Consider the following 19,542-nt stretch of genomic DNA (forward strand, 5'->3'; position numbering starts at 1 on the left):
TACCCATCCCTACACAGCGGTGACACAAATCTGAAGGCTAGACCGTCCCATTTCACGGCCTCGCACTTCCGGCCTTCTCGGTCTTCGAAGGACCCGGCCCACGTAGACCGCGAAGGCCGGGTCCTCAGGAGGATGCAGCCGACGTTTTGGGACACAGCTAGTTTTCTGTTTGACGTTTATTCAGCTGTGTGAAAATCCCGGAGGAACCCACCCGATGGATTAATAAAGTTTTATTTAATCTAACAATCTAATAACTTTGATCTCAGCCAAACCGATTTACTCCGGAACAAATAAAACACAGAAGAAAGCCAAACAATCACATTTTTAAGTTATCCAAGTGACTTATATATATCATGTCTAACCTGAGTAGCGAAAGAGCGGGGGTCTGAAAACGATGAAGCCGGGAGTCCGCTGCTCTCGCCGGCTCGAGTGACCATTGAACCCCCGGCTAGCTATCGAGCGGGTGGGTAACAGACGTCTCCGAAAACGTCGGCGCACTTTTGCAAATCTTGATAAACCAAGCAGATATTTGAAGTTTACACCGCTACTTTCTCGCCTGAAAATATGTTAAAAGTTTATTTTGTGACCCAGAAAGATTAATAAGACTAATTTTAAAACTTAGTAGCGGCCGCCATTGTTGGAAACTGGAGTTTGGCTGGGCCGCGCTATGAATTCTGGGATATGGTGGGCCACGAAGGACACACCTGACCCATCCTTCAAATTCAGGGAAATGAAGGACGCATTTTTCGGCCGCATTTGAAGGAGTCGACGAATTGGGACAGCCTTCGTCGCCTGGCTGTGACGTAATCGGCCTTCAAATGCGGCCTCCGGAGGATGCAGCCGACGTTTTGGGACACAGCTAAATTGTCTTCCCCCTTGAGTTTGAAGACATGTTTGAGGCTCAGAACGTGGTTTTAGTCTCAGGGTTACAGTTAGGCTCAGGGTCCCAAAGTCAAGCTCATCACTGAGATATGTGAAGACTTGATGTTTATTTCTAATGTGTGACTTTACACAGATCCCCTATATGAAAGGCTGCCTTTGATACAGTGGATCATAACATTTTAATTTCCCGTTTGGAGCAGTTGGTGGGTGTTGGGAGTACCGCACTGCAGTGGTTCAGATCCTATTTGGCAAAGCGAACTTTCTCTGTGAAACTTGGTGAGTTTGTATCCTCTGCAGCTTCTCTTCAATGTGGAGTCCCACAGGGTTCAGTTTTAGGCCCCCTTCTTTTCTCCCTATATCTCCTACCGATGCATAACATCGGCATTTATTTCCCACTTAAAAACATAAATGGCTTCTCAGTAGACCCTGTGCTCAGATGCCTTGATGAAATAAGGGCCTGGATGGCTTTGAGCTTTTTACATTTTAATGAGCAGAAAACAGAAGTGATGGTTTTTGGTGGTGCTTCTGAGACCACTACTACAGATCTGGGTTCGCTGGCACAGTATGTTAAACCAGTCATCACTGATCTGGGAGTTAAAATGGAAGCAGATCTTAAACTTGAAAGCCAGGTCAGTGCTGTTATCAACAATTTTAATATTTTTTGGCAACGCAGGCATCTGTTTAAAGCAAATGGATTTAATTTTAACAAGTCTGGGGTGAAACTGTTCACCTCCAACTTGTTTTATTCCATACGTCATCCATCTGTGCTTGGTGCCAAGGCTGAGATAAACGAGGAGTTATGTCATAAAGAGGAACAAACAGTACTCCAAGAACAGACAAAGCCCAGCAGAAACCTTGAAGAGGAGCTCCATCTGCCCCCACCCGGGAAGAGCCTCAGAAAGGAGAGATGTCTGAGGCGAGAAGAGGGGTCCCTACTTGCCTCCAACTCTCTCAACAACACCAACGACCAGGACCAGGGACCACGACCTTCCCCAGTCCCCCAAACCCCTGACAGGCCTTCACCCTCCTCCCCTCCCTTTCTCCCTCCTCCCACACCTGAAATTCACTGAGGAGATGATGGAGCGGGTCAATGCTGGGCTCAGATCTACCCCGGCCCAATCCCTTTTGTCCCCATAAACCCCCACCAGAGCAGCCAAAGGTTCGCCATCGAGCCCCGCCCTCAACAGAGCAATCGAAGTTACATTGCGCAGCCTCGCCCCCCTTAGTTCCTCCTTACCACCTTCATGCCCTGTCTCCACAGTCTGATGTGTGATGTGTGGAGGGTCCGGGCTGTGAGGATTATGGCAGTGGTGACTTTTCCCAGGAGAAGCTGGGACCCTGTTTATTAGAAGGTTTTAAAATTTCTGTACTTTTAGGTGACAGAAGGAGACATGTGGCCTGGTCAAAACACAGAGAGCTGCACTCTAAAAGATCTTTAAATATAGTAAACATACCTTGTGTGCCACAGACTGCTCCCAAACACGAGGGGCAAATAATACCCTCTAAAACGCTTAAGTTGGCTTTATTAAACGTTAGATCTTTAGCTGGGAAAACATTTTTAATTAATGATTTAATCACCGAGCACAGCCTTGATTTTATGTTTTTAACTGAAACTTGGTTGGACCAAAGTAACAGTGGAGCTGTTCTCATCGAGTCGACCCTCCTAACTACAGTTTTATCAGTGAGGCCAGGGTGAGCAGGAGAGGAGGAGGGGTTGCTGTCTTATTTAATGAATCATTTCAATGTAAGCAGTTATCTCCTGGAAGTTTTCAGTCTTTTGAATATGTGGCGTTACAGCTGAAGGCCCCATCCAAAGTTGTGTTTCTTAATGTTTACAGGCCTCCCAAATACTGCACAGACTTTTTAATGAGCTCAGTGAACTGCTGTCTGTGATCTGTGTTGATTTCGACTGTGTAATTATTGTTGGGGATTTTAACATCCATGTGGACAACCCTCAGGACAAAGGGACTAAAGACCTGAGTAACACTCTGGGCAACTTTGGGCTGACTCAGCATGTAACAGAGGCCACACATAATAGAGGACACACTCTTGACCTACTGATCTCCAAGGGCCTGAGCATTTCAAAGGTTACTGTGTCTGATGTGGGCCTGTCTGATCATTACTGTGTTTTCTTTGAAAGTAAAATCTCAGCCCACACAAATATATCAACAGCAGTGATCACAAAACGGTGTATAACTGAACACAGTAGTGAGATCTTTAACCAGGTCTTCCCATTAACACCTGACCCGTCCAGAGGTTCAGTCAATGAGCTCAAATCAATAGCTTCAATGCTAAAATGTTAAATGTAATGGACACTATTGCTCCCATTAAGGTGAAGGTTATCTCTGAAAGGAAGAAGTCTACATGGAGAAACTCCACACTGGTGAAAAATGAAAAAAAGAGAGTGTAGGAAAGCTGAGCGCAGATGGAAAAACAAACCTCCAGGTTCATTATGACATCTATAAAGAGAAACTTCACAATTATAACTTACAACTGAGGAGTGCAAGGAGGTCCTACTTCTCTGACATCATCACCAAAAACAGTCATAACGCTCGGGTCTTATTTTTCTACAGTTGACAGGCTAACAAACCCTCCTGTGTCAGTGGCAGCTGAACTTCATTTGACCATGGCCTGCAATGACTTTGCCAAATTCTTCACAGAAAAAATCCAAAAGATTAGACAAGCAATTAATACATCAACAGCAGATTCAGGATATGTACTGTGTCCACCGAAAAACTGTTTAAACACCATGAAACAGTTTCACCCTATTAACAGCAAAGACCTGGAGGACATCTTAGGTCAACTGAACTCCTCCTCTTGCTGTTTAGATGTCCTGCCAACAAGTTTTTTCAAAAAGGTCTCAAAGACTTTGGAGTCAGACCTGTTACAGATCGTCAACTTTTCTCTAATATCAGGTGTGTTTCCAGAATCACTAAAAACTGCTGTAATTAAACCTATACTGAAAAAGGACAATCTTGACAAGACACAAATGAACAACTACAGGCCGGTCTCAAATCTCTCATTTTTAAGTAAGATTATTGAAAAAGCAGTTTCTCAACAGCTCAATTACTTCTTAAAACAGAATAACTGCTATGATGCCTTCCAGTCAGGTTTTAGACAGAACCACAGCACTGAAACCGTTCTGACCAAAGTGTTTAATGACATATGTCTGAATACAGACAGTGGAAAAATGTCAGTCTTAGTTTTACTGGATCTCAGTGCAGCATTTGACACAGTTGACCACAACATATTACTGAAACGACTGGAGAGCTGGGCAGGTCTTTCAGGAACTGTACTAAACTGGTTCAAAACATACTTAGAAAACAGGAAATACTTTGTATCAATAGGTAACTTCACATCTGAGCAGACAAGTATCACATGTGGAGTTCCCCAAGGTTCCATCTTGGGACCCTTTCTGTTTAAGATTTACATGCTCCCACTGGCACAGATTATAAAGAACAACAAAATAAACTATCATAGCTATGCAGATGACACACAAATATATATCACAATGTCACCAGGAGACCGAGGCCCTGTACAGGCTCTTGGTAAATGCATTGAGGAAATTAATGACTGGTTGTGCCACAATTTTCTCCAGCTAAACAAACACAAAACTGAGGTAATAGTCTTTGGAGCCAAAGAAAAACAATTACAGGTCACCAGAGAACTTCAATCTATACACCTAAAAACCACAAACCAGGCGAGAAATTTGGGTGTAGTGATGGATGCAGACCTAAACTTAGAAAAACACATTAAGACAATAACAAAATCAGCTTACTATCACCTCAAGAATATTTCAAGGATAAAAGATCTGATGTCTCAACAGGACCTGGAAAAACTAGTCCATGCATTCATCTTTAGTAGGCTTGATTACTGTAACAGCATCTTTACAGGTCTACCTAAAAAATCAGTCAGACAACTACAGCTCATTCAGAACTCTGCTGCTCGAGTCCTCACTAAGACCAAAAAAGTGGACCACATCAGTCCAGGTCTGAGGTCTTTACACTGGCTGCCTGTCCGTCAGAGGATTGACTTTAAAGTTCTGATGCTAGTCTATAAAGCTCTGAATGGTTTAGGACCAAAATACATCAGTGACCTCCTGACCCAGTATGAACCTTCCAGATCCCTCAGGTCATCTGGATCCGGTCTGTTATCAGTCCCCAGAGTCAGAACCAGACACGGAGAAGCTGCATTCAGCTTTTATGCTCCTTATATCTGGAACAAACTCCCAGAAAGCCTCAGATCAGCTGAAACACTCAGTTTATTTAAATCCAGGTTGAAGACTCACCTGTTCTCAGCTGCTTTTGAATAAAGCACCAAATCCACACTTTTAAGCTTAAATTCCAAAACTTACATTTTAACTACTGATTTTATCTACTGTTCTGATTTTATCTACTGTTTTGATTTTTGATTTTATATACTGTTTTGTTTGTTTGTTTGTTTGTCTTAATCAATTTTAAATCATGCTTTTTATCTATTTTGTTTTTAATGTCTCTGTAAAGCACTTTGAATCACCTTGTTGTTGAATTGTGCTATATAAATAAACTTGCCTTGCCTTGCCTTGTTGTAAGATCTATCTTTTTTTCATTTGAGGCAATTAGCCAAAATAAAGCCCATCTAATCAAAACAGCTTTTTGAGACAGTAATCCATGCCTTTATTACATCTAGGCTGGAATATTGTAACGCATTTTATTGTGGGGTTAGTGATGCATCCATTAGGCGTCTGCAGGTTGTGCAAAATGCTGCAGCACGTCTTTCAACTGGAACAAAAAGTCTGAGCACATTATTCCCATTTTAATTTCACTCCACTGGCTACATGTACATTTTAGGATTGTTTTAAAAATTGTCTTATTTGTTTTTAAATCTCTTAATGCCCTGCCCCCCCCTCTGGGTTAGGGTTACTACTACTACTACTACAACCCTATACACCTGCCCGCTCTCTTAGGTCCACCAATCAGCAGCTGCTTAAGGTACCAAAAACTAAGTATAAATTTAGAGGTGATCGTGCTTTTGCTGTAGCTGCTCCAAAGTTGTGGAACGACCTGCCCGTGCACGTTAGGCAGACCTCTTCTCTTTCTGAGTTTCAAACATATTTATTTGCTGAAGCCTTTGGCACTCTTTCAGGGGCTGACTCAATTTGTTTTAACATGTTTGATTTTATTTATCCATGTATTTAATTTGTTGTTGTTTATGCATTTGTTTCTGTACAGCACTTTGTGAACCCTGGTTTTATGTTAAAGTCGTTTATAAATAAAGCTGGTATGGTATTTTCAGCTGTAACCATTGTACAGGTTTCTACTTGGAGCACTGGTGTGGATTTCAGTGACCGTGACATTTGGTTTCTTGTTCTTCTTTTTAAAAATGTTTATTTGTGCAGATGAACTCCATCGAGCACTGAAAGCAGTCTGTTAGCATCAGGTCAACAATAAGCAGGTGGTCAAACAGGAAAAACAAACATACATGAGCTATTTCATCTCTTACAAGCAGACAGAAACAACACGACAACCATTAAACTGCAAATATGTATGTTAGCTTAAACAGCTGATAAATGACTGCAGTTTAGTAGAGAATACAACTACAGAGTATTATTAACAGTGAAATTACAGACTGCTTTCCAGCGCACACGGCACCTTCAAGCTGCCCGCTACAGTTAAAGATACGTCGTCACAAACACCAGAGTGCTTACACTCCTTAAAATCAACATCACACCTGTTAAGTTATGAACTTCAACCAGCAGCAGCAAAGTTATAACTTCATCGCTTTGTTTCATACAGGAGACATTGCAGCATCCTTTAAACCCACACCTGGGTTAAAAACATCAATTTTAGTTTGAATAACGTGATATCGATTCATTACATCCTGAATCGATTTTTAAATATAAATGTGTTTCATCAGTAACTCCAGAATCTCAGGTTAAAGCTCACAAAACTATTTCAACAACCACGAAACAGGTAAAACAGTAAATGAGAGCAGGTAAACAGAGTACGCACAAAGACGTAAACACAGAGCGTGGATTGTTCACCTGTCGTCACGGACACGCCGTCAGGGATGAAAGTCGACAGCTCTCAGATTCTGATGCAGCAGGTTTCATCACTCTGACCAAAATTCACTGAACCAGTGAATTCTAAGATTTTCAGAGCCCATTAAAATAAACTTCTATCAGAATTTAAAAGCAGAAAATCTTTTAGAAGATCTTCTAAATTTGTGGCACACCATTTCCTCTCCAGCTTCCGAGTTATTTAAGCTACGTGTTTGAGAATTATACCCGAGAGTCCAGTACTTCTGATTTGAGGCCTTGTTTAGTACAGATGCATCTCTCTTCTGTTTACAATTTATATTTTTTACTCTGGAGAACCATAACTTTGTTCTACGTGTCCAGTGACAATAAAGGGCTGCTCTATTCTATTCTATTCTATGCTATAATAATTTTATCCGAGCTGAGTCTTCAGCCAACTGTCGTTTATAACCGGTGACCTTTGACCCCATATATTAAACCACACCCATCATCTTTAAATACTGTGGATTTACTACTGTACCTGGAATGCTGCAGTCAACGCTCCCTGATGGCAACATCCTCTTTCAGACATACTCTCAGAAAGAGTTTCAGGTGTTCACCGAGTGCTGAAGAACAGGTGAGTGACCTGACAGGTAAGAGGAGGAGGAGGAGCTAAGCTTCACAATGAAAGACTGAGTCTTGACAGTTTCACGTATTTAATGTTGAGCTGACAGTTGTTTACAGCAGAAATACACACTTCACTGTGAGTCCTGCAGCTGGCAGGCTTTTCCTCAGCAGGAGTCGGATTTAATCTGGGATCCACTTCAAACTTCCTGATTAAACCTGAACGTCAAACATAAAAATCACAGGTATTTTTTCAGGTCCCATACATAGAGCAAAAAAAAAACCCAAAACAAGTCCAGATTAAACTAACAGAGTCCAGACTAACCTAATAAGGTACAGATTAGACTGAAGATTGGAGGTGGTGATATAGTATGTAACATTTTGTTGTCAGAACACACTGAAGTGTAGCGTGAATTTTACAGAGCACACTCAGTTTGTTCACACTGATATAAAGTGAAGCCACGCAAACACTGACACAAAACATGAACAATTAGGGATTAACAAGACTCAACCCTGAACATTATTCTGACTGTAATCTGGCAATGTTCCAAGTATAATCTGGTAATTTTCCGAGTATAATCTGGTAATATTCCAAGTGTGTTCTGGTAATATTCAGAGTATAATCTGGTAATATTCAGAGTATAATCTGGTAATATTCCGAGTATAATCTAGTAATATTCCAAGTGTGTTCTGGTAATATTCCGAGTATAATCTGGTAATATTCCAAGTGTGTTCTGGTAATATTCCGAGTATAATCTGGTAATTTTCCGAGTATAATCTGGTAATATTCAGAGTATAATCTGGTAATTTTCCAAGTATAATCTGGTAATATTCCAAGTGTGTTCTGGTAATATTCAGAGTATAATCTGGTAATATTCAGAGTATAATCTGGTAATTTTCCGAGTATAATCTGGTAATATTCCGAGTATAATCTGGTAATATTCCAAGTGTGTTCTGGTAATATTCCGAGTATAATCTGGTAATTTTCCGAGTATAATCTGGTAATTTTCCAAGTATAATCTGGTAATATTCCAAGTGTGTTCTGGTAATATTCAGAGTATAATCTGGTAATATTCAGAGTATAATCTGGTAATTTTCCGAGTATAATCTGGTAATATTCCGAGTATAATCTGGCAATTTTCCGAGTATAATCTGGTAATTTTCCGAGTATAATCTGGTAATTTTCCGAGTATAATCTGGTAATATTCAGAGTATAATCTGGTACAGGACTATAACCTGGTAATACTATCAGCAGTGTAGAGCTTGCAGACAGGACTTGGGGCACAAAGACTAAATAATCTGTACATCCGGCCCGCTGCTAATCCAGCCGTGTCAGTGGAAGACTGTCTGTCTCCAGCGTTTGTCGGGCGTGAACGGCCACAGACAGTCGATAATGGCGGAGGTGAAAGGTCGTGGTTCCACGCTCAGGTTCAGCAGCTCCAGACGAGAACAGTTTAACTGACTGTTGATTGGACGAAGAGCCGACGCCGCCGGCTGCTCGGTCAGCTGCAGGAACACAGACAGGGTCGGGACCACAGGTGATACAGTTTGTTTATAGAATAAAATGAGTGCAAAGTCCTGCTGATTATCAAAAGATTCAAAACGAGCCGCGCACCATGAAGCAGCTAACTTCAGGTTAACTCTGGGTTTCTGTACTACAAAGGTGGGTCACTCTTACTGGGGTAAGCTGCCATGGTAATTTATGCTATGAGCCTAACCTGATCTGAAGAAGGTTCCAGATTAGAGATTACCAGGTATGACATCACCACCTATAGACTAATCAGATCTCCAGAAAACAGCATCACCATTCCTGAAGATCCCTCAGAGCTCTGTGGGGAAGGGGGCGGGGTCTGTGTTTCCCTGATGAGCAGTAATGATAACAATAATAATAATAATAACCATAATAATATCCATAAAACTGATTGTTAGACGAAACTTTATCAGCTTTATCGCTCTATAAGCATCAATGAACTTAAAACACCTGCGCTGTACCTGCTGACCTCAGATCAGATTTGTACGTGGACCGAGCCGATGCCTGAATCCTGTTTGTAAATGTGATCTGTACAAACAGCTGAGAGAATAAACTGAAACTGTCCGGAGGTCAGAGTGTAAACCAGCTGAAGCTTTTCTCTGATTCGCTGCTTTCAGGGTGATGACTGTCCTGGAAACAGTGAAGGAAGCGCAGCTGTCGCTCCAGCAGCTCAGACGGAACCATGATGTGTTCAGGTGCAGATGCACCGCTGCTGTCTGTTGCTCTGCTGCAAACACTTAGCAGGTGACACTCACAGGGATCATTATCTGTGCTAGAAAGCTCAGGTGCTTCCAGCCCCGCCTCCTTTCTTTGTGAGTGCAAGTTAAGCTTAGTGAATTGATAATCAGCCAATCAGCATCATGTCAGGGTGAACCCAGATAACAGAGTGACACCTCAGGTGTGCAGGGCCTCAGGTAATAACTTTACATCCTTACACAGGCAGGCTGGTTAAACTGGCTTTATTTCATCTCCATTTAAGGCAGTTGACCAATCAGAGCACTGGCTGAAAATCACAAAGTGCTTTTCGTGGTCAGCTGGTTGTTCTGCTGCTACGATCTCGAGCACGTTAAACTCAGGTGACGAGCTGCAGAGCTGTGGTTGGGCACGAACATACCGAGCGACAGACAAACACATCACTGCTTTACAGCCTGAGCTGTGTCAGGTATGAGGTGGCTCAGGTGTGTGACCACTTACAGGTATGAGGTGGCTGGACGGCAGGTTGAAGGCCTGAGCGATGGCGACCGCCATCTCATATTTGGTCATCTGCTCTTTCCCAGAGAAGTGAAAGATTCCTCTGATGGACAGGTCCTGACAGACAAACAGATGGAGGTGAGACGGGCATAGGAAAGTTCACCTGATGCTCACCTGTCTCTCTGACGCTCACCTGTCGCGCTCTCTCAGACAGCTTCCTGCAGACGGCGGCGACATCTCGGGCGTCAGTGGGGAATCTCTGCAAGACGTGATCCAGCGTGCAGCTCTCCTCCGATGCCTCCTGAACCTTCAGGTACAACGACGTCACCACGCTCTCCGTCACCGACTCCACCTCCCCAAACAGAACAGGCACCCGCAGTACCACCGCACCTGGCAGGGTCACAGGTCAAACAGGTGACTGAGGGGCAGGCGAGAGACAGAAAACTCCGTCAAGGTGACTGAGACGTACCTGGACAGTGGCGCAGGGTCTCCCTCTCCCCCTCCAGTTTGCTCCGCCCATAAACGTTGAGTGGGTTTGGACTGTCGTCCTCTCCGTACGGAGGATTCCTGCCGTCAAACACGTAGTCGGTGCTGATGTAGAGGAAGAGCGCCCCGCAGGTGGCTGCAGACACAGACGTTACCTGTTACCGAGGCACACTAACACAGAGCTGCACTGAAATCAAGGTGCGTGATGTGAGAGGGGGCGGGGCTCTGACGTGCACTACAGGAGCTCCACCCATAAACCTTCTCATCCCCCCACCTGTGTCAGGCCAAAGGATGTCTGGTGATGATGTGGTGGCGTCACTGACCTGCCTCCTTGGCGAGTGTGCTCGTGGCGTGCACGTTCAGATTAACAGCTGCTTCCGTGTGTCTCTCCATAACATCTGGACGCCTCTCGGCCGCACAGTGGACGATCACATCAGGCTGAAACACACATTCAAAACAACTTTATTTAGTGACCGTCAGCTGTGCAGTAATGACAGGACGTGCCATTACAAACAACCTGAATCCTGTCAGCTGACTCACAGGTGAGTCGTCTCCATCCTTCAGCAGCTGCACCTGCTCGCTCACAGCCTCTGACCAACCATAAACCCGATCAGCGCTGGGTTGGTATCCTGGTAACCGCCTGGCCTGCTGCCTGTACAAGACGGTCTGTTCCCTGCGCCTGTGGGTCAGGGAACAGGTCCTGAGTGTCGTCTGTGCTCAGCTCAGAGTACCCGGCCCTCCTGGAGTCCACGGGTGGGGCGCTCCAACGCTGATGTGGGCAAAGACGGGGGAGGGTTCCCCAGTGGGACGGTCATTGACCCACTATTGACCATGTGACTCATAACACGAGCCAAGGTGTGAAGAAGGTGTCTATCAGCCAAGATTGTGAGACCTAGCCCCACCCTATCATGTGACTTACTGAGGTCATATGACCCAGGATGTGAGTGGGCGTTAGGGCGTCTGGGAAGGATGTCAGACTGGATTACAGATGGCAGACAGTGTCGTAAGCCCCGCCCTCTGTCCAACGAGGGTCGTTCACAGTGGACATAGATGCTTCTTTCACTCCTCTTTCAAACCATCTGTCTTCTCTGTCCAACATGTGGATACTGGGATCCTTAAAGAGTGACCTTTGACCTTTAGATGCAGATGTACAGCTGAGTCCCGTGGAGAGCACAGAGTGAACACCATCCCCACAGGCACAGTGTCCAGGGAAGCAGAGGAACATCTGAGTGGTTATCCCAGCTGGACCTGGGACTCCGACACGCTGCTCTGAGAGTTTATATCCTACCACACAGGAAACACAGCGACAGCAGGAGTTTGGATCTCACCAGGATGTTGAACAAAATGTTGTCATTTGTCAAACATGCAGTAAAACTACTGCAGCCAAAGGCAGCAGTACTGCCAGTTTATTCCACCAGCTGGAAATCATCCAGTGTAAGGTGAAGAGTGTTTAAACTCAGTGTGTGAACGTTTCCACACACACCAAAGGACGGATTTCTGGGTGTAGCTGTGTCAGGACTCGAGTCTCTGCTTCTCACAGTCGATGTGGTTCTGCTGGCTCCAGCTCACAGTTTCACAGCACAGTGTGGATGAGAGTCAGCACCTTCAAGTCTGAGGCCACGGTCCCATTCCGAGCGCCCACTCCGGGTCAGGGACGAGCTACTAGGTGGAGGGGTTTAAGTATGTTGAGGCGTTGATCACGAGTGAGGGGAGATCGACAGACGGATTGCCGCTGCAGTGATGCGAACGCTGTCCCGGTCCATCGTGGTGAAGAGAGAGCTGAGTGTGAAAAAGCAACGATCTACGTCTCTAGCCTCAGCTATGGTCACGAGGTGTGGGCGGGGACCGAAAGAACGAGATTGCAGATACAAGTGGCAGAAATGAGCTTCCTTATGGGCTCAAACTGGGCTCATACATATTCTGTACTTGTAAATCAAATGAGTCACTGTGAACTGAGATTTTTAACCTTGTAAACCAAAATATCTGAAAATGTTGTTTGTGCATCTACAGTTACAAATAGTTTTTGTTAAGGTCTCCTTACAGATACAAAGTAAAAAACTACGTGTAAAACGCGCTCAGGTTGCCTGGCTGTGTGCGTTTCAACTTAGCAGTACGACTTTTGACCCAATTTTGCTTTCTTTCAGCTGATTGGTCACAAATTTAACAATCCAATCAGAGAACAGATGGTTTGGCTGTCGGTGGGGTGCTTTACTGAGCTTCAGGTCCTGGAAGGGTGATACAGTTTTAAGCTGGAGGATTTCTATAGGAATGTCCCATAGGGCTCCCCCGGGAGATGCTGAAAGGATAAAGTTGTGCCATACCAGAAACACCATCATTCCTCCGAAGGATGGCTGGCCTCTCTCTTAGAGATAGGATAGGGTGAGGAGTTCAGCCAACCGGGAGGGGAGCCAGCTGAGGAGTTCCAACATGTCCCACTGAGGCCCCGGGGCAGACCCAGGACACGCTGGAGGAGGTGGTGGAAGAGAAGGAGGTGTGGGCTTCTCTGCTGAGGTTGCTGCCCCTGCGACCCGGCCCAGCAGAACAACATGGATGGATCCACTCCTGTATCTGTTTGCCCAAGCACCTGAGAAGGGGTGTGGCCACGATGAATCCCCCTCAGTGCAACACCTCGCGGTCCCCCCCCCCAGCAGCAGCAGCCGGGTGCTTGTTCTCCCTGACTCCACCAGGTGAGCTCTCAGACTGATTAGTTCTGATACTTGGTGAGCTCACATGTGGAGCTGGTTTCCATGCTGACCGTGAAGGTCAAACACACAGGTGATGAGGAACCCCCTCTCTGTCACCGTGTCACATTCGACAGGTGACTCGATCCAATTGCTGATCTGTGGGGGTGGGGTTAATGCTCAGGTAAGTCTCCTAGATCACTGGCTGCTCTCTGCCCAGCCTGGAGGTCATTGCAAACTCTCGGTACCTCAGCAGAGCTGGCAATATCATCAAGGACCATTCTCACCCCAGCAATCAAGTGTTTGAACTATTACCATCAGGCCGACGGTACAGGTCACATAAAACCAGGACAAACAGATTCAGGGATAGCTTCTTTCCCAGAGCTATCACCGTAGTAAATAAGCACAAAAACAACTGAAACTGCTTAGCCACACCATACTGTCACCGTCAATTATTATGCTGCTATTCTTACTGTCATTATATTAATGCTGCTATCCTGTATATATTGTACTTACTATTGTTTGTTTTAATGTACCTTTTATATTTTACATTTATATTTATTATTGTATTTTTGCACCAAGGAAGTGGCACTCCAATTTCGTTGTACCCTGTACAATGACAATAAAGGCTATTCTATTCTATTCTATTCTATTCTAGATGGACTCTGACCTAGACGCTCTTGTGAGGTCACTAATAAGGTCAAAGGTCAATGAACCACATGGAGTAGGAGTACTGTTGTCAAAGTACTCTGTAATAACACACACCTTGTGCGTATGTAGTACAGCATGCAGTACCTTGTATTCGTGCAGCAGTCCTCTGACGGCGTCCTCGTCTGTGAGGTCACAGCGCAGAAGGCGGGGCCTGGCTCTCCTATATCCCGTCCCGATGACGGTCCATCCAGCGCTGTGAAACTCTCGGCACACCGCTCGCCCCAGGAGGCCTGTCGCCCCGGTAACCAGGACCCGTGGTGCCCCCACAAGCAACTCCTCCTGAGTACATAAGAGTACACACATCAGTACTACAGCCAGTAGAGCTGGGCGATATGACCCAAAATTCATATATCGATATTTTTTAAAGCCATAAAGTAAGAACAAAAAGAGAGTTCTTAGTCAAAGCTGTGTCCCAGATGTCACACAGGTACTTTTATTAACATACAGCATAGATGTACATGAAAAAAACTACTCCAAAATAAATTATGAGCATTTATTAAATAATGATGCTCTATAAATAAGAGAAAACTATGTTGTTTTGTGCATAACAAAGAGCTCACAATTGTGCAGTCAAAATGTAAACTAACAGACGCTGAGCATAATAACAAAGACAGATTTCACAGCTGCTCTGTTCCCAACTTCTACTGCGTGACTGACAGCCTGGAGTTTGAAATCCGCTTCGTAACCATGTCTCTGAACAGGAGCCATTTATGGTCCTTATACACACACAATACGATAATATTACGTTGAAGCACAGTACGTATTATGCTGGGCTTACACTGAGCAATTTTTGTCCCATTTTGAGCCGATTTTTCAGTCGTGCGACCATTTTGTTGATCAGCCCGAGTTTGGCCTTCATCGTGCGTCGTTCATCGTGTAGTATACGTGGGGTAACGAGAAGCGATTAACACCTCACGACCAGCTCCCGATCATCAATCGCTAATCCTCCCGACCGTCGTGAGGGTGTCACCGCAGCCGCTCACACTGCGCACGCGCAAACACATAAATGTCAATGAAAAAGACGGAGTAGCACAGCAGTGCAGCGTGTGATCTGGACACAAGCGATGGAGGCATTTGTAGAACTTCGGAAAGCTCATCTGAGTCTTTTCGATGTGGCCTCACAAAATTATCACGACCACAGCAACCGTGAAAATAGTTGGATTTACACCGCTGCTCAACCACAGCTGCCTGATCAATGTTTTTCATTAGCAATTTAGCAAAGTTGATGATGGTGATGTGAGTCTGTGTGAGTGAAAGACAGAGAGGGAGAGCGAGCGACAGATTTTCTGTTATAACCTTCATGTTATGGACACACAGTGTGAGCACTCAGGTCGCATCAGAGCATCGGGCCGTATAGTGTGAGACCTGCATCGTGACCGACGAACTTCTAACCCCTGCGAGTCAATCGTGCAGTTTGAGCTGAAGCTGAATAATGCGACTGGAAAAATCGCACAGTGTGAGCCCAGCTTTACTCCGCGAGGCTCCTCGGTAGCTGTAATGCTCCGACAATCCATTAAGCGGTGCAGCTCCGTAGCTTAGCAAAGCACAACCAGAATTCATACAAAAGGCGCGCAGTCAACTTTTGAGAAAATGAAAGGATTTCAGGCCGTGCATGGCGTTAGCGTGGCTAGCTCGTTAGCGTGGTTAGCTCGTTAACACATTGACGCTGTCCAGCCCCACGCACGGGGCGATGCACAGTAACTCATTAACGGAGATTTGCCGTGTCCATCTTGTCGCTGCCTGCAGGTGAAGCGATGGGGGAGGAGGGGGAGTTGTGTTCAGTGAAGGAGAGGCGAGGTCGAGTAACGTTGCGTAAAGACAAAAGTGGACGAAAGAGAGGCAAACTTGCGGCTCCGCAACTATAATTATAACGTAACACAGACTCTATCGATATAAAGGATATTGTCACATCTTATATCTCGTATAAAAATATATCAATATTTTTAAAAAACTCGATATATCGCCCAGCTCTAACAGCCAGTACTACAGTTACTATTACAGAGGACTATAGTTAGTACTATAGAAAAAAAAGACAGTACTATAGAAAGACAGTATTGTACTTAGTACTTCACACAATACTACACTGCTACTAGTTGTACCAGAGTCAGTAATACAGGCAGTACTACAGACTAGCGCGGGGTGATATATCGAATATACTCGATGTATCGCGGGTTTTCCACGTATGATGGTTAACATGGCTTTATCGTAACCAAAGAGTATGGGTTACCATGGCAACATTAATCTGTCTGCATGTAATTGACAGTTTTTCTCTCCCACACTCTGTGAATGCATCATTGATCCCCCCTCCCAAACTGAAACTGTGTGCAGCTGATGGTTCAAACATTTAAATTCTTTCTGACTTCTTGTATCAAAGTAGAACAAACACTGAGAGGTGAACCAGCGTTAGAACGTGTGGCGATACAGATCATGTCTCTGATGTCGCCCCAAAACATGGTCATATTAGACTTTCTCATGTCGCCCATGCCTACTGACAGGGTGAGGCTGCTGTGGCCGGTCGGGGGGTGTGCCCCCACTGACTGCTCGACCTCAAAACAGGTGAAGAGGTTTGGCTCTTCTGCCAGTGTGACGTCACCCTCAGCAGCTTCTTCTGATCGGGGACATGTTGGACAGCTTAGCACACCTGCCTGCTGCTGCTGCTCAGGAGAAGAGGATGGTGTTCCTCTGCTTCAGCAGCAGCTGGATCTCTGGGACATCCTTCTGACTGAGGTACACCCAGATGTGTTTGTCCACTGTGACAGTATGCAGCACAGAACTGTGGGTGAACACCTCCAGGTCTGGATGTTCAAACAGTCGAAGCAGTCCTGCAGCTGCTGAGAGGCACCATCTGGCTCCATCACTGTGGTTGTAGGTGCAGTTTTCCTGAGGGGGGCATATTCAGGGGTTAAGAGCAGAGACAAATAGTCGGACGGGCCCAGGTGTGGTAGCGCTCTCAGTCTGTAGCATACTTCCATGTTGGTATGAACCTAGTCTGTGATGTTTTCTTCCCTCGTCGTCAATTTAGGGAGGGCAGAGTCGCTGCTGTTACGTGTACAGCATCAGGATGTGTGCTCAGCTGACCGCTAACGCTGCTACGCAAGTGTCCAAGGGCTGAATTAGCATTAGCATTCGGTGGAATGTAAACAGCAGCCGTCCTGAACACAGTGAACACACAGGAGGTAGATGGGCCTGCGTCTGACAGTCGTATACGTGAGGTCTGGGGAGCAGTGACTGTCTACTGCCGTTATCACGCACATACATTCAGCTGGCCTGGTAACGCTTCCACGTTTACCTGAGGCCAACATGAGAACAGCAACAAGGAAGCACGCCAAGCAAAAGCTCACAAATGAAACAGCTGAGATGGATTTGTTACATTTTAATAATAAGGGAACATCTTTGGTAAGAACATGTTTGCATATTTAACATGTTTGTGTGTCTGGACTCTAAACTGCAGGGTGCCGCACAGGTCAGCGACATCACTCGTGACATCACTCATGACATCACTTGTGATTACAGACGTGACTTCAAACGTTTTCAGATTAAAGGTTCTAAAGTTTCCCTTCATCTCTGAGTGTTTCTTAGTTTTCCACTTTTATCCCCTCGTTTGGGAATATCAGTACTACAGACAGTACCACAGACTGTATTACAATCTGTACAACAGAGAGTACTACAGTTAGTACTTCATACCGTAGTACAGTGAGTATTACAGTACTATAGGGAGTACTACAGTCGGGTATAAATAGATACCTCTGCCAGTAAACCAGAGTCACACACCTGTGCAGGCTCCTCCCCCTGCACGCGCAGACTCAGATCAGTTCCTTTAATCAGTATGTTTATTTTTATAGATTTATAGGTTTTTATAATTTTTTCTGCAGTATTTAAGGTTCATTTGAATTCTGGGAGCTGTTAGCAGTTAGCATTTAGCTGCTGACAGGTGAGCTTTACCTGAACAAGCTGCACGCGCCCCGGACTGAACAGAATCCTTAGTTCTGCGCCTGCGTAGCTCATCTCTGATCGAATACGTGCACTGGATCAGTTATTGATCAAGTACCTATCACTCGGAGCCTCGCGGATTTTCTGATGCGCACTTTCTGTCTCGGTCACTTCCGGTCTGATCAGCTGTTTGCCGTAAAGCAGCTGTCGCGCTGCCGCTAGCTGTTAGCATACAGGCTAACAGGCTTTTCTTCAGCTTCGGTGACCCGAGTCAGAGTCCTGATCCTCGCAAGCGGATCGGAACCGACCCGGGAGCGGATTTAACGGCGTCAGCATCACAGCTGAGCGAGAAAGACTCAAAGGCAGAGCTCACCTGCGAGCACGCGGACCCAAGACCGGGCATCTGACCGGACCACGGACAACGGACCAGGACAGACCGGACCAGCACGGACCGAACCACGGACCAGCGGAACCCACACAAGGATCAGGAAACTCCCCGGAGTCACAGCCCGGTGCTGCTCTACTGCTTCTTTTTCTTTGTGACTTTTATTAGCGGCTCACACAAACGTCGATTTGTGGCTCTACCGCCGCCACGCGGTGCGGAGTGTGACCGAAATCAGACTCGGGGTCAGGCTCTGACGTGAGCTCTTAAATTGTTAATTAAACCAGTTTATTTCTAAGTGAACAGATTCAGGTTTGACTGCTTTCATGGCCGGTGGGGGCAGACCGATCCCCGGCCTGCAGCCACGTCGTTCCTACAGGACTGACATAAGATGAGTAAAAATCTCATTAATCATCAACATCTGTAAGGATATAGGTCCTTTTAATCTGATTAGGAAAAACATATTTCAGTAAAATAATTCTAAGAAATTTCTTGGAGCAGGGGCAATTTTAGCCCATTCAGCACCCCCAAAATGAATCAAAGCACCCCCAAAGATTTCTTACTTTTTTTTTGACAATATTTGCTGTTTGTGTGACACACTACTGAAAATATAAAAAGCATACAGTACTTGATTGAGACGGAACATTTTAACAACAAAAGTATAGATAACCCCCCCTCCCAAAATGGTTTGTTCCAGCTCGCCTCCACTCTGGCTCTAGGGTCGTTGCTGCCAGAGCGATGGTAGCTGAGACGCAGCGGAGCGGAGGTGGAGTGCCTGGATTAAAACAGGACATATTAGCAGCATTTAACCTTCAGTTACTCTTTATGTAGTTAGATAGGAATCATGTTTTTTTTTAGCTGAAAAACCTTACACCAGGTAACCTGCAGTATTGAAAACGTGTTTTCCAATGATGTTTGCTACCCTACAATCCGTCCTACTCTGTAGTAAATTCAGCGACATTTGACCGTCCTGTTGCTCCCACTGAAATGTATACAGCCTATTTAAAATCTAAAACTTAAAATTGTCCGTAGCTGCTGTTGTTACCACTGTCCTGTTTGAAATGGATACTAACTAGCTAACTGACTGAATGCCCATTAACCTTATAACTCCTGTTGTGTGTGTGTGTGT

At 45.1% G+C, this 19,542-nt stretch overlaps 1 protein-coding gene across 3 annotated transcripts; it reads right to left on the minus strand.

Moving 5' to 3' along the window:
- Positions 1–7,576: 7,576 nt before the first annotated feature.
- mat2b (methionine adenosyltransferase II, beta) lies at positions 7,577–18,578 on the minus strand. 3 transcript variants are annotated; one of them, XM_031756425.2, is made up of 7 exons: positions 18,044–18,224; positions 14,186–14,380; positions 11,033–11,147; positions 10,693–10,845; positions 10,417–10,613; positions 10,227–10,340; positions 7,577–7,720 (listed from the first exon to the last, which is right to left on the minus strand). In XM_031756425.2, exons 1-7 carry the CDS (start codon positions 18,104–18,106, stop codon positions 7,715–7,717), a joined length of 843 nt encoding a protein of 280 aa, XP_031612285.2. In that variant the 5' UTR covers positions 18,107–18,224; the 3' UTR covers positions 7,577–7,714. The 3 variants fall into 3 exon arrangements, with proteins under 3 accessions (XP_031612285.2, XP_031612282.2, XP_031612283.2); XM_031756422.2 differs by having other exon boundaries at positions 7,577–9,007; positions 18,044–18,223; XM_031756423.2 differs by lacking the exons at positions 7,577–7,720; positions 18,044–18,224 and adding exons at positions 8,834–9,007; positions 18,405–18,578.
- Positions 18,579–19,542: the final 964 nt, after the last annotated feature.

Source organism: Oreochromis aureus, linkage group 10 (assembly GCF_013358895.1).
Source record: "Oreochromis aureus strain Israel breed Guangdong linkage group 10, ZZ_aureus, whole genome shotgun sequence".
Lineage (NCBI taxonomy): Eukaryota > Metazoa > Chordata > Actinopteri > Cichliformes > Cichlidae > Oreochromis > Oreochromis aureus.

Coding starts and splice junctions, on each gene's coding strand:
- mat2b (XM_031756422.2), bottom strand. CDS start 18,106: ATGAGCTACGCAGGCGCAGAACTAAGGATTCTGTTCAGTCCGGGGCGC. Junction 11,148..14,185: donor GACTGCTGCACGAATACAAG/GTACTGCATGCT, acceptor TGTGTGTTTCAG/CCTGATGTGATCGTCCACTG. Junction 10,341..10,416: donor TGTCTGAGAGAGCGCGACAG/GTGAGCGTCAGA, acceptor TTTGTCTGTCAG/GACCTGTCCATCAGAGGAAT.